This window comes from Danio rerio, chromosome 8 (genome assembly GCF_052040795.2).
Source record: "Danio rerio strain M-AB ecotype USA chromosome 8, GRCz13ab, whole genome shotgun sequence".
In the NCBI taxonomy this organism is placed as follows: domain Eukaryota; kingdom Metazoa; phylum Chordata; class Actinopteri; order Cypriniformes; family Danionidae; genus Danio; species Danio rerio.
In genome coordinates this window covers 17,889,951-17,904,659 of record NC_141028.1, presented here as the reverse complement: position 1 = coordinate 17,904,659, position 14,709 = coordinate 17,889,951, and the positions used below count along the sequence as shown (strand labels likewise).

At 38.6% G+C, this 14,709-nt stretch overlaps 1 protein-coding gene and 1 long non-coding RNA gene across 11 annotated transcripts in view; one reads left to right on the top strand and one right to left on the bottom strand.

Annotated features, from left to right (window-relative positions):
* elavl4 (ELAV like neuron-specific RNA binding protein 4) overlaps window positions 1–3,199 on the bottom strand; it is a 111,774-nt gene extending 108,575 nt beyond the window's left edge. For 6 of the 10 annotated variants that reach the window (NM_001244600.3, XM_087262753.1, XM_087262749.1 and 3 more), the window contains 1 exon segment: window positions 2,726–3,199. In NM_001244600.3, the coding sequence (NP_001231529.2) occupies window positions 2,726–2,773 (48 nt within the window). In that variant the 5' untranslated portion in view covers window positions 2,774–3,199. 10 annotated transcript variants of the gene reach the window in all.
* A 5,826-nt stretch (window positions 3,200–9,025) lies between these two features.
* On the top strand, window positions 9,026–10,204 carry LOC147835547 (uncharacterized). The gene is made up of 2 exons (XR_015497698.1): window positions 9,026–9,148; window positions 9,542–10,204. It is a non-coding gene; the product is annotated as an uncharacterized LOC147835547 (long non-coding RNA).
* Window positions 10,205–14,709: the final 4,505 nt, after the last annotated feature.

The following is a 14,709-nucleotide window of genomic DNA, read 5'->3' as shown; positions in this document are numbered from 1 at the left end:
ATTCTACACATGCTGCGCGTATAGAAATATAATTGAAAATGCTGCATTCAGATGGAACGTTCTAGTCGTTTTTCTCAGCAATATGTCTGAGTAACCAAACGCTTGTAATAAAAATACTGAGAGAGAACTAGAAAGGAGGATATATTCTCTTGTTTCCCAAAATAAAAGCCTAGATAGACCTGCACCTCTTCCCTGTACAATGATTTAATGTATGCAAATTATCTGGCTTCAGTTAATGAAGGCACAATTAATCACTGTAACGATGGTCTGATTTAACCTGGTTAATTACAATCTGAAATGTGAGTTGTGTGTTTGCGGATAAATGTTAGTACTAAATGCAGTTTTTAACAAGAAAAAAAAGCAGACTTGTAGAGTTTAGAAGATTTTCTTGACCCTAAATAAATAAACAGCACAATTTGTTGTTTTAATGTAATGGCAAAATACAAACCAACTGACAAATATAAATATTCACATGAAATGTACAATGATCGTAAAAGTAAAAAATTTGAATCAGTCATTTCAGAGTTTTATTGTTAATATTTAACACAAAAGTAGAGCATTAAGACAGTCTGTTTACAGTCTGTTGAGGTAGAAAGAGCAACCAAGAGAAGCTCAGTTTCTCATCAGGCATCTTTATCTTTAATAAAAGGTGTTCTACTAATGTGAAAAATCCAGTATTAGACTTTACGCAGTCAGACGATTTCCAATGACTAGTGACGCATACACATCCCTGCCACTAAGCTGAATTAAATGTGAAAATTTGCATACGCTTTTACGTCTAAATAGTGACAAATTTTCTAGGTGACAGTGATTTTGCAGATTTGCTTGTAGTTCATATGACAGCATTTGTGCTTGTGACTTTACATGCCTTGTTTCTTTTCTCTGTCTTCTTAGAGCTGGAGAATCACCAGGATGAATATTCAAAATGTTTCAAATCCCTGAGCTGCGGAGGATTTAAAGGCGAGTGTGTACACACTCACACACCTCAGAAAGGTTGCAAAGAAGGGTTTAAAAACCTGCTCTCTCTGCCTATAACCATCCAGCTGCATGCGATCGCAGTGTATGTGTGTGTGTGTTTGTTCACTGGCAGAGGAGCTCCAGTGCTGTCAGTATGAGTCTGATTTGTGTGAGAATGTGGTGCGGCTCCAGGCAGGCAGGCTGATCCTGTTTTGTGGAGACGAGGAACGAGAGCCCATCACAGATTAGACACCCACAGTTTCGTGTCGATTTAATGCACCAAGTCAGGGATTTATTCTTAACCGACCGGCGCTTACAGCACCAGCCAGCCAGCCAGGGCTTTCCCATACAGCCATCTCTCTTCCCCCCCAAGACTGTAGTAGAAGATCAAAAATGACTGAATGAGAACATAAGGATGAATACCCACTATCAGAGCTCCAGACTTAAGTGAAAACACATTTATTATAATCAGGAAAAGCCTTAGCCAGCTATTTATCTGCAAGTTAGGCCACCTATCAGTGGAGAAATGAAACTGAAGTTTTATTTTTGATGCTACAAATTAAAGAAGAAACACAGCAGAGCCACTGGCATATTGTTTAAGTTGAGATAGTCTTGTAACTGACTGTTAATATCCAGGCATATGTTTTGCACAGCACCACACATTCAGAAAGTTGTATAAAATTGCAAATGACACCCGAAACAAAACGAACGTGCAAAAGAATCTGTCCTTTAGCCATCTAAACGCACTATGCTCAAATGACTTAAAGCATACGCACTCACATACACACGCGGCGCACTTTCAATTTCAGGCATCAGTACACCACGGCACAAACACATTCTGAGCAGGAATACACAAACAATACACTTGCACAAGCTGCTTTTTCTCTCGCAATCTGTCTCACTTTCTATTTCTCTCTGGCTAACTGATAGAAAGATCTAGTCTTAGTGGGCGGCCGTATCATCACACAATGAGGCATGAAAACATCGGCTAATTCAAGCCTTAGGGCTGCACACATTTACCTAAATGAAGTTAGTGTTCTACTGTGCCATCTATTTTTCTCGTTCATCAGTCTATCCTCTTACCCCCAGTGCCCTGGCCCCCAGTTGGCTGGATGGATCTCGGGGGAAAAGCAGCGAGCCCATGCCTGGGAAGGAGCCTTCCGCCTGGGCTGCTGCCGAGTTCTGTGAACACCTTACCATCATCTTCAGACACTGCTCGCGAGGTGCGCGTTTACAGGGAAGAGGAGAAAAGAAGAGAAGAGGAGAAGAACAGAATGCTAGCCAAGGTGGTAACCAAATATACAGGCTAAAGAAAAAGCAAGTGGCGAAAGGAAAAGAGAAAACTGAACTGCCACAGTGATAAAGAGCCGAGTGCTTACGTTCACATTTACCCTGCACACACACACACACACACAGACACACACACAGTCAGTGCAAGCCCCAGATGGGCAAGTCATCAAGCAAGCTCAGCAGTTACAGCTATCTTGCTTTGAGTAAATGAGAAAATGAAATGATTGTGCGTGGGAGAGGGAGAGAGAGAGAGCGAGTCTAGTCTCTCATCCATTACAGTACGCCCGGAGAGCAAAGAGGTTCTGCCTTCAGCTAGCAGCCGTTTAACTGGACCTAAATGCTCAATCCCTGCACATTCATTTAGACCTGCCACATTTAGAAGCATGATCAAACATAGAAACGTTACGCACAACGGAATAATGAACACACACTTAGAGAAGTGAGGTGACAGAAGAAGAAGAAAATCCGATTCCTTTACCTCATTGCTCAACAAAGCAGCGTTCAGTGTTCGGCTGATTTCAAACATCTTGTTGGTGGTGTTTCGTTTCTTGTCGCTTTGTTGCGGGGCTTTCTTTTTGGCGTTCTCCTGGCTCTACGGCTCCTTTTTCTTTACTGGAAATGGGAATCAGTCCCGAGAAATAAAAAAAGAAAGAAAAATGAACAGATTAAAAAAAAGAAGAAAAGGAAGGAGAAATCCTCTATATGTGCTGTCTGGCTGGATGTATTCTCTCCTCTCTTGCGCCCGTGTTTTCTGGTGCACCTCTTGTTAAATGTGGCGCTTGTGCCCTGGCTCACGCCGCACGACTGAAGAGTCAATATTTTTTTTTTTTTAGCTCCCCAGAGTCAGCACATTAAAACAAGCAGTCGGTCTGCCGGGCTTCTTCCCTTATCTGTCCTCCACACACTCGCTCGCACAATGCGTTCCGATCCTCACACTGCTCTCTAGCAGATTAGTTCGTCCCAAAACATAGCTCTTAGTTTAAACTCCTCTCTCTCTCTCTCTCCATCCCTCAACCCTTTCTCTTTCTCTCCTTCCTTGCTCCCTCCCTTCCTCACACTCACTCCCTCTCTCTCACTCTCTCTATCTCTCTTTACCCCCACCCCACCCTCCACTCGCTCCCTCTCTCTATTTCTCGATCACGCTCTCCTGCAGTTACAGTTCACAGTGTTACCACAAGGTGGGAAGACTGTTCATAACAGACATGACACAGGCACATCTGCCTTTCCTGGCTCATCTTTTTCTCTCTGTTTGGCTTCACGGCTCTCCTCCTGCTGCTTGCGGGGAACACATGATCGCTTTGGCACCCGCACACCTCCATTCTACTCTCCCCTGGCTCCCCCCTGTTCCTCCATCGCTTTGCAACAGCCGCATTTGATGTATGGCAGAGAACAGGGCTGATTTATAGACCAATAGCATTAGGAAAACTTTGACCAGTGGCACCTAGCCGGAGAAAACCCCTCCTGAGATGTTCCCGGAGGATATTTGCGAAACGGGCATGCCTCTTTCTCTGAAATGGCAGCAGAGAAAGATATTGGTGAATTCGATTTTCAAGCTGCAGTTGCCCCAAAAGGCGTTTAGACTCTTATGTATCAAGTCAGTGTATATAAATGCCACTACATTATGTAATGAAATATCAAACCAAGTGGTATTTATCTTAATGAAAGAATCCACTGAATGTTAACGGAATGTACATAGCTTGTGAACGATGCTTTTGTGTGCTAATGAGACATGACCTTGGTTCATTCTGAAAGGTCTAGATACATTTGGCACTTGGTTTCAAACTGTGTTTGAGGCAGTGGTGTTGATGATACATTTAGTTGTATAGTATAGTACAGTTTATACATTTTTACATGTGGTTTGTTGTAAATAGCTTTTAGAGCTGTTGTATATATATATATGAAGGAGTCTGATCTTAAAAATTGCTTGTGGAATTTGCTATAATATTTGGTTAGACTTTACAATAAGGTTGAATTAGGTAATAGTAGTTAATGTATTTACTAACATGAACAAGCAACGACCAATGCAATTATTACAATATGTATTCGTATTTGTTAACGTTAATTCATTAGTCTTTTTCTTTTCGGCTTAGTCCCTTTATTAATCAGAGGTCGCCACAGCGGAATGAACTGCTAAAGTATCCAGCATATTTTTTACTCAGTGGATGGCCGTCCAGCGGCAACCTATCACTAAGAAACTCCCATACACTCTTATTTACACACATACACTATGGCCAATTTAGTTTTAATTAATTCAGTTCACCCATAGCAATGTTATTGGACTGTGGAGGGAACTACAGCACCTGGAGGAAACCTACGCTTACATTAAAAAACATGCAAACACCACACAGAAATGCCAACTTAGCTAGCCAGGGCTCGAATCAGTGACCTTCTTGCTGTGAAGTGACATTGCTAGCCACTGTGCCACTGCACCACCCCCCTTTGTTAACGTTAGTTATTCATCTATTCATTCATTTTCTTTTCGGTTTGGTCCCTTTACTAATCTGGGGTTGCCACAGCGGAATGAACCACCAGCTTATCCAGCATATGTTTTACGCAGTGGATGCCCTTCCAGCTGCAACCCATCACTGAGAAACACCCATACACACTCATTCACACACATACACTATGGACAATTTAGCTTACCCAATTCACCTACAGCGCATGTCTTTGGACTTGTAGAGGAAACTAGAGCACCCGGAGGAAACCCATGCGAACACGAGGAGAACATGCAAACTCCACACAGAAATGCCTACTGACCCAGCTGGGGTTCGATCCAGCGACCTTCTTGCTGTGAGGTGACATCGCTACCCAGTGTGCCACCATGCCACCCCACTTTTTTAATGTTAGATAATGAAACTTAAATAGCTCATAGTTAGTTCATGTTAAAATACGGTGCTGTATTCATTCATTCACTCATTTACTTTTCGGTTTAGTCCCTTTACTAATCAGGGATATCCATCATATGTTTATACACAGCTTACGCTCTTCCAGCCACAACCCAGCACTAGGAAAAACCCATTCACTCTTGCATTCACACACATACAGTAAACAATTTAGTTTATTCAATTCACCTATAAATTCACCTATTAATATGCAAACTCCACACAGAAATGCCAACTGAGTCAGCTGGGGCTCGACCCAGCAAACTTCTTGCTATGAGGCGACATTGCTACCCACTAAACCATTAACTAATATCATTAACTAATGTTAACAAGCATGAAGTTGGATTTTAATAATGCATTGGTAAATGTTGAACTATATGTTTAATAAATGCTGTACAAGTAATGTCCAGTATTAGTAAATGCATTACCTGACATTACTATTGAAACCTTATTTGTAAACTGTGACCAACTATTTTGTGATTTATTGTTTCAACAATTTCAAGTTTGAAAGAATATAATGTAAAAATCTTTAGAGGGAAATATGAATGCTGATTTTTGTTACGTTGCAGTAGAAACCCGGAGATTAATGACCTGTCCTCTCAATAATTAAACGTCAACAAAAAAAGCTCTTAATTTGGTTTGGGGATGGCATAGAATATTATACAACATGACTCTTATTCAATATTCATATTTTCTGTTCAGCTTTGTATGCTATACAGTTACCGTAATCAAATCAGATTTAAATAATTCATAATTGCTGCTTTAATTCAGTGAAATTTTTCTATTAATGATTGGTTTTAGTGATTCTTGTCTAATGCTTTAAAATGTGCTTTTTTACAATCCTTTATATTAATTTTATATGAGCAAACTTCAAGCAGGATGAGCAATCGTGAGGTCATGGTTATTCATTGATTTAGTCATAGCCTCGCAGATGTATTCCCATCAGCCAATGACCACATAACGCTGTAATCCTACTTAAAAATCATCTCCTACGTGCATACTAAATTAGTCTATAACAAGATGTTTCATTTGAAATGTTTAGTGGATGAAATTATGATTCATTATGTTGTTTTGTGTTAGACAATTATCTATCATTTGTTTCACATTAAATATAATATAATTTATGGCAAAGCCTAATCATCATCTTTATGCCAATGGATGCAGAGAGAAACTCAGGTACAATACAAACCACAAACCATATGTTTCTCTCTCAGAATAACAAAGCAAGCAAGAATAAGTCATTTTCAGCCTGTTTTGTTTCTAGTGAGTGTGAAAAGCGGAGGTTAGCTGAAAGTGGTTGTGACTGCAGGAAAATGAGCTGTTTCTTTCTTTCTTCTTTTTGAAAACTGCGCATGGTACAGTATGATCTGATCTCCAGGCCCCATGAGAGGCGTGTGTCCAGTTAATAGCAGCCTATTGACACCGACCCATCTGTTGGGGTGGACTAAAGCCAACTGAAAAAAGGGAGATGGAGAGAGAGAATGCTACCATTTCTTTTACGTCATCAAGAATGTGTGTTTGTATGCATGAGGCATTTTTTAAAAATGTATCACATTTGTTTTATGTTATTATAGAACAGTTCAAACCTCCACGGCGGCAGCTTTGTAACTCCTAATGTTTAATCCATTTAGAATAATATTATTATAGGCAAATCTTATGAAGTTAAGAATCCACCCCGTGTGTTGCGTGCTTATAAGGGATCATGTGAAAAAGTTGTTTTCTCAGTCGCCCTGTAATTGTGTTATTGCAGTTACCAAATTTTCTCTTCATCAAGTTCTGCAGGCCTTATCAGATTTTAAGAACAGGAGGCGTGTTCAGGAGGCGCTGTAAATGCCTTTTAGAGCCATTGTATGTGTGAAATAATGGACAATGCCTAATTATAAAATTGAATGTTGAATTTGCAAAAATGGATTATCCTTTATCTCAAACATTTCAAATGTAAACAAAAAGGCTGGACAGAATTAAAGTCCCTTTAAGGAAAGTAATTTCACTCTGCGGCCATCTTGGCCAGTATGATTGGGCATTTTGTCTGAATGGGGAAACATCAATTTTTAAAAACTGTTTGCCAAGTTTACGATTACATTACATGTGTGGAATCACCAATGAAATTAAACAACTACCGTCTCATTTTGTTTCTAAACGTTCAAAGCAAACTAAATTGGCTTTTTTGGTTGCCTGAGCTAATGTTCATGCACGCTCGAAAATAAAGAGATCACTACACCAATCTCATCATGTCACACATTATCATTATCTGAATAATGATAACCAAATCGCGCTGGTCTTCTGAAGTAATTCTCAATTTTGAAGGTGAATATCTTTCAGAAATGACAACAACTCTTTGTTTACAAGTTTGTGGCCGTTCGAGTAGTTGCCGTCATGTAATGTGCATTTGAGAGGACAGACTGTACCTTGCGTTTGTTTCATACAGTTTACAAAATTAAAAGAAATATGTTTTCTAGTGTATGGGTTCAATTAAAACTTACATACATACATATTTCAGGCTTAATGTGGTTATATTTTTTTTGTCTGTGAAGCAAGTATTCGCTAAGATTCCAGTACGCTTGTTGTCCACAAAAACTGTCGTAAAATCACACGTCTGGTCCAAGCTTTCCCCCAGAGAAACGTCAGTCTATAGCGATTAATGATTAGGCTCGTGTGCTAGTAGGCAGGTCTTACATTACATACATATATATACAGTTTCATGCAAAAGTTTGGCCACCCCTGATAATTTTCAGAATTGTAAGCCATAGCCTGCTGGCATTTCAAATCAGCATTCTTCACCTTTGCCTTTCAGACAATTTTGTTGTTCTAGCACATTTTTTCTTTATCAGAACTGTTCCCGTGGCCTTCCATTTTCTTACTATATTTCTGACTGTGGAGAGATTTTAACCCCTTTGTGGTAGCTTTTTGCATCCTCCTAATTCATGTTGATGAATTATCCTAGTTTTAGGTCATTAGGAAGTTCCTTTAAGGTTCTCATGTTGCTACTTTCAGGTTCACAATAAAGCTATCTTCAGCTATCTTAAATATCCTTTTTCATGACTTGTTGCACCTGTGTTAGGATTGTTAAGGTCTGAGTTACCCAAATCAATTTTGTGTTGTCATCAATCAGCATTAAGTGACTACAGGTTTTGAAATCTATACAAAAGAGAGGGTGCCCAAAATTTTCATAGCCTTTTTTTCAGTTTTAATTTAATTTCACACATCTCAATTCTGCTACACTACGCATGTCTGTCTAAAAAGCATGACATTATCAATTTTTTTTCTAGAAACCGAATTGTAATCTTTTCTTAAGCTGCAGTCATGCTGCACTTTTCTCCCCACAGACTTCCATTCATACACACGCGATTGAGTCAGCCCGGAAACGCAGTGGAGTGCAGCAAGTTTTGCAGTTTGCTGTGTTGAAAAGTTCAAGCTTAGTGAACTCTTACTTGTGAAATCGCATCACATGATTGCGTGAGACCAATCAAAGATCAAAACATGACCTCTCTGGACAGAAATTTAAAACATGGACCAATCACTTGCTTTTTTAATGTCTAATCATCTTGTTTAATCCTGCCAATTTTTGCAGCGCAGTAGCGACAGTATTTCGCGTTCAAACACTAGTGTGACCGCAGCATCATAAAGAAAGCACATTATTATGCAGCCACAGAGGGGTGCCCAAATTTTTGCATAAGAATGTATTTATTGCGATCGTGATTTTCAAAACTATTACATCGCTTTGTAAATGTTTATTATTACCATTTGTTGATGTCCCCATACAGTTTAATATGGCGCTTGGACCCGGAAGCCGCTTCACGTGATGTCATACTTAACAAGCGAATTATTGCAATCACCTGTTGACATCACGGCTTCAAAAGACATCATTATTTAACCAATTTACCTAATAGCTTGCCCTAATTTGCTCCTGTCACAATTTGTTTTGGAATGTGAAAGGAGGAATATTTACAAATGAAGCTGATCAGACAAAACATTAAATATTTTGTTTTCATATTGTCTGCTATGAAATACAAGTGAAGGTAAAATTCGAAATTACTACATTCTTTTTTTTTTTTTTTTTTTGAGTTTTCCATACTGTCCTAACCTTTTCTGATTTGGGGTTAAATTAAAGGCAAATCTTGTAAAGTTAAGAATCCACCCAGTATGTTGCATACTACCAAAGGATCATGTTAAAAAAAACAATGTTTCTTACTCACGCTGTAATTGTATTGTTGCTGTTACAGCATTTTCTCTCTATCAAGTCCTTCAGGCCTTATCGGATTTTATCATATGCAGCAGACCTGGTTAAAAAGTGTTCAGGAGACGGTGTTCGTACGTGCTCACGCACTGGGATGGGCTGTCACTTGAATCATAGAGTCTGCCGTTTGATTTTCGAGTCATCTGCCTCTCATTCTCCCTCTTCTGTCCACCAGGATCCCAAGAGGATTCTGATTGCTGTCTCCATAGTGACTCTATGTGTCTTCATAAAGCCTGTTCAGAGCCTGCCGCTTCTCCTGTGTGCTGTCTGTTCCATGCAGATGACCTGCCATTCACTGCAAGGGAGTCATGCGTGGAGTCCCAACATGCTCCGTCTAAAAAGGGTTTCCCTGTACACCACCAAAAACATGTTGGCCATGTTGGAAATGTGCTCAAAAACACTCAAGTCGACTCCTCTTATATAGCGCTCGCTTGAGATGACTCCTGCCCAAATAGAAATTTTTATCTCCAGTGTTTTGCTCAATCCACCCTAGTCGTTGGCGTCACACTCGTCTCGCATGATTGTTAGCTGCGGAGTCGGTTGTAATGGTGGGGTAAAACTTATTTTGATGTGGAAAAACATTGAGTCTCATGGGAACCAATTAAAAAATTGGAGGATCAAGAAGTGGACTGTACTTCGCTTTTGTATTGTATGATTGATGGGTTCATTAAATCATCTGTTCACTTGGCAGACCGCACGATAGTACCAGTGTGTGGAGAAGAAATCCTGCTTTTGCAGGCACGTCATAATTGTCATAGGAATATCCGCTGTGATTCTGGTTTCCTTAAAACATATTTTTGTTCCTGTTTTTATTCACATACAGTTGAAGTCAAAATCATTAGTCCTCCTGTGAATTTATTTTTCAGCATAAGGAGTAGGGAATTTTTCGTAATATTTCCTATAATATTTTGTCTTCCAGAGAAAGTCTTATTTGTTTTATTTTGGGTAGAATAAAAGCAGTTTTTATTTTTTTAAAAAAACTATTTCAAGGTCAATATTATTAGCCCCTTTAAGCATTTTTTTTTCTGATTGTCTACAGCAGGGGTGCCCAAACGCTTTCTTATAAAGCGCCAAAAACCAAACTTGATTGAGGCTAGTGGCCTGAAAGTAAATATAGTTGCTATGCGTAATTTCTTAATTTATTTAATAATATTTAAAAATGACTAGAAAACATTGCTTTATTTGAACTATTTTTAACATTATATAATAAACTTACTTCCGTAATAAGAAATTTATATTTCATTTATAATGGAAACACACTAGTTTTTGTCTTGATTTGCTCACAGATGTCTTCTGCATAGTCCTGTCATGTGACAGTACATTTTTAAAAATCTGATTTCTTTACAACATTTAATAAAAAACTTTAATATCAGTTTGTTTGTATTTGTAGCTCAGCAATAAAACAAAGAAATTACATCAAATTAAAAATGAATATCTCTGTGTTAAAGTCGTTCGCCCCATCCTCTCCATCATTCTGTCTCCTCTCAGATGGGATGGTGGGCCAAATCAAAGGTTACAATGGGCCAACTTTGGCCCACAGGCCCTAGTTTGGGCATCTCTGATGTAGTATAATTTCCTGGTATAATCATGTTGGCTTTTACTAGGAAGAGTACTAAATATTATATAAGAGATAAAAGACCACAGTGTAATGTCTAAATAGTCATTAAAGCAGGGGTGCCCAAACTTTTTCTTATGAAGGGCCAAAAATCATAAAAATAAAGAAAATAAAAAGTCATTGAGGCTAGTGGGCCGAAGGTAATAATATATAAAATGAACTTATTACAGTAAAAGCAAAAACAATCTAATTTATAGCAGAATGGAATTAAGCTAGTTTTTTGCCTTGCTTTGCTCGCCATGTTCTTCTGCCTAGTCCTGTGTATGTCAAGTGACATTTTAATATCTCAGATTTATTTAAATGAAACATTAAACTTCAGTTTTCTTTTTTTGTGGCTCAGCAATAAAACACCCCAACCCTCTTCATCAGTCTCACTCTCCTCTCAGATGGGATGGTGGACCAAATCAGAGGTTAATGCGCCAACTTTGTCCCGCGGACCCTAATTTGGGCAACTCTGGTCTGAAATAAACCCCTGTTGTACTTGCCTAATTACCCTAGTTCAGCTTTTAAATGTCAGTTTAAGCTAAATATCTTGAGAAATATGTAGTAAAATATTATGTACTGTCATCAAGATAAAGAAATCAGTTATTAGAAACTAGTTATGTTTAGAAATGTGTTGAAAAAAATCTCAGTTAAACAGAAATTGGGGGAAAAAATGTACAGGGGGCTAATAATTCAGTTGAACTAATAATTCTGACTTTAACTGTATCTATGTGCCTGGTGTTCGTGGATATCTGCAGACATAAAAAGCACAAGGAAAAAAAAGAAAAAAGGAGGGGATCATGTTGAACGATCTATATTTTTGTCGCCCGATTCATAATACGAATTGACAGTCTCAATAAATAAACAGGGAGGCATGGAGCCAGATAATTGGAGATGTTAGGGAATGACACACCATGAAGGACAGCTTTTCAATTTTCAGTTTGAAGGGTGTACCATGCTGCACAATTCCTCATTATTTAAAAAACAATCACACTACCCTGACTGCCCTGCTGGTTGTAGTTTGCCGTCAAATATGATCGCAGGGAAAAAAAAGAAAATCATTGCCAATTTTGTCTTATTAAAGATGACCCCCGTTCTCTTCATCCGCTTCTGACACTCGCCGCTTCGCTCATAACCTGAAAATTAGTGTCTGAGGGTCTCTATGCCTATGTCCTCCTGAAACGCAAGTCATATGGTTGTTCATTTGCAGGCTAATCAGAAAGCTGCACTATTAATGGAAAATGAATGAGGTCGGATTTGATTGTGGTTGATGGCATAGGCTATGCTCCAATTGTCCTGGAATCCATACACTTTAATCAATCTATATTGAGAGACAGCCTGTGTCAGTTGCGAAGAACATTGCAATTTTAAAATATGAAACACTTGAAGAGACCACTGATGACGGCTATCTCTGTCCCCGCAATATAAGAAAAGATGATATTAGGTTGAATATAATATCAGGTATAATATTTTTCTCCTTTTTTCATATTTACATAAGGCCAAAATGTTGAGTGTTTTTTTATTATTAAGGCTCTAGAGAGTGAATTCAAACTCAAAAGCGAGCGTCACTATATCCTAATCACTGTGAAGGTCAGAGCAATTGAAATCTTATAGTGAATGTGGTCATTTGAAATATCCAACACCAAGCCGTAAAATCACTGCCACTTTATTGTGAATTTGAATGTTGCCTTGATGACACGCAGTAATTTTTTTGTGGTAAATAAACATTTGCATCAAATGCAGTCTTTGTAATAAACATTTATTTTACTTGCAGCTTGTTTATAGCTTGGATTTAATTCCATAAACTATGAGGACAGGTGTACACAAATATCTACACTAATATGAAAAAATATTCATTCATTAATTTTCTTGAGTTTTTTTTTATTAGTTTTTTTTGAGGCCGGGTCGCAGGGGCAGCAGGTTGAAGAGAGAACTCCAGACTTCCCTCTCCCCAGACACTTCCACCAGCTCCTCCGGGGGGATCCCGAGTTGTTCCCAGGCCAACCGAGAGACATAGTCCCTTCAGCGTGTCCTGGATCTTCCCCGAGGCCTTTTCCCAGTGGGACAAGCCTGGAACACCTTCCTATGTAGGTGTCCAGGAGGCATCTGAAACAGATGCCTGAGCCACCTCAGCTGACTTCTCTCAATGTGGAGGAGCAGCAGCTCTACTCCGAGCTCTTCCCGGGTGACAGAGCTCCTCACCCTTTCTATAAGGGTGTGCCTTGCCACCCTGTAAAGGGAAACTCATTTCAGCTGCTTGTATTTAAGATCTTGTCCTTTCCCTCATGACCCAAAGCTCATGACCATGGTTTAGAGTAGGAATGTAGATTGACTGGTAAATCAAGAGCTTTTTCCTTTCGGCCTTTTGGCTTACCACAACAGACTGGTACTGTACATCGACTGCGTTACTGCTGCCTCTGCACCAATCCGCCTGTCAATCTCACGTTCCATCCTTCCCTCACTCGTGAACAAATATCCAAGACACTTGAACTCCTCCACCTGGGGTAAGGACTTTCCTCCAACCTGGAGATGGCAAACCATCTTTTACCGGTGGAGCACCATGGCCTCGGACTTGGAGGTGCTTATTCTCATCCCAGAGCATGCTAAAGGTCCATGTTTGATGAAGCTAACAGAACAACATCGTCTGCGAATAACAGAGATGGGATCCTGTGGTACCCAAGCCGGACACCCCCCTCCCACATTAAAAAATATAAGATTTATAATTAATTTGTAAAATGTTTTTTGTCCATAGTGTTTTCAATCATTTTCCATGTAGCTCATCTTTACCCAAGTTTTTGCAAACACTATTTGTATCTTCTGAATGACACAATCTAAAGTATCCATTGCAAAAAAAATGTTTATTCTTTTTTTATTTTATTTTTTTTTTGTCTTGTTTCTAGTCCAAATGTCTAAAAATCTTTAAACCAAGAAGCATTTTCTAGACAAGCAAAACAATTGTCTTGTTTTTAGTGGTGGAAAGAGTACTGAAAAATCATACTCGAGTAAAAGTACCATACTTGCCCAAAAATGTAGTGCAAGTAGAATAAAAGTATGTGTGGTAAATATTATTTAAAGTAAAAATAGCCATTTTAAAAGTATTTAAGAGTAGTGAGTACTAAATATTAAGCTGTGAAAAAGTTGATGTGTTTACATGCAATTTGTGCAGGGATGCATAAACGTAACAATCTGTAGTGCATTTAGTGATCTTCCCATATTCATTTCCTCCTTCCTTCCTTCCTTCCTTCCATTGTTTGTTTGTTCTGTCCTTCCTTCATTCATTTGGATGTTCTTTTGCTTTTTCATTCATTTGTTCCTTCCTTCGTTCCTTCATTCTTTTGTTCCTTCCTTCATTTGGTTCTTTGTTCATTCATTCATTTTTTCATTAATTCTCAGTTCCTTAGTTTGTTTAGTTTTAAGGAAAATAGTGGAGTAAACGCACAGATACAGCACTAAAAATGCATTCAATGGAAAGTAAAAGTACACATTTTTAAAACTACTTAGTAAATTACAATTTCTGAGAAACAATGTGAGTATTTGTAATTTGTTACTTCACACCACTGCTTGTTTTCAGAAATAATATACCAAAGTTAAGTGGGTTTTTCCTTAAAACAAACAATATAATCTGCCATTGGGGTAAGAAAACTAATCGTATATGTCAAAACGAAAAACAATATTATTTAGCTTACCCCTTTGGCAGATTATTTAGCTTGTTTTAAGGAAAACAATATTTTGGCGTATTTTTTTTC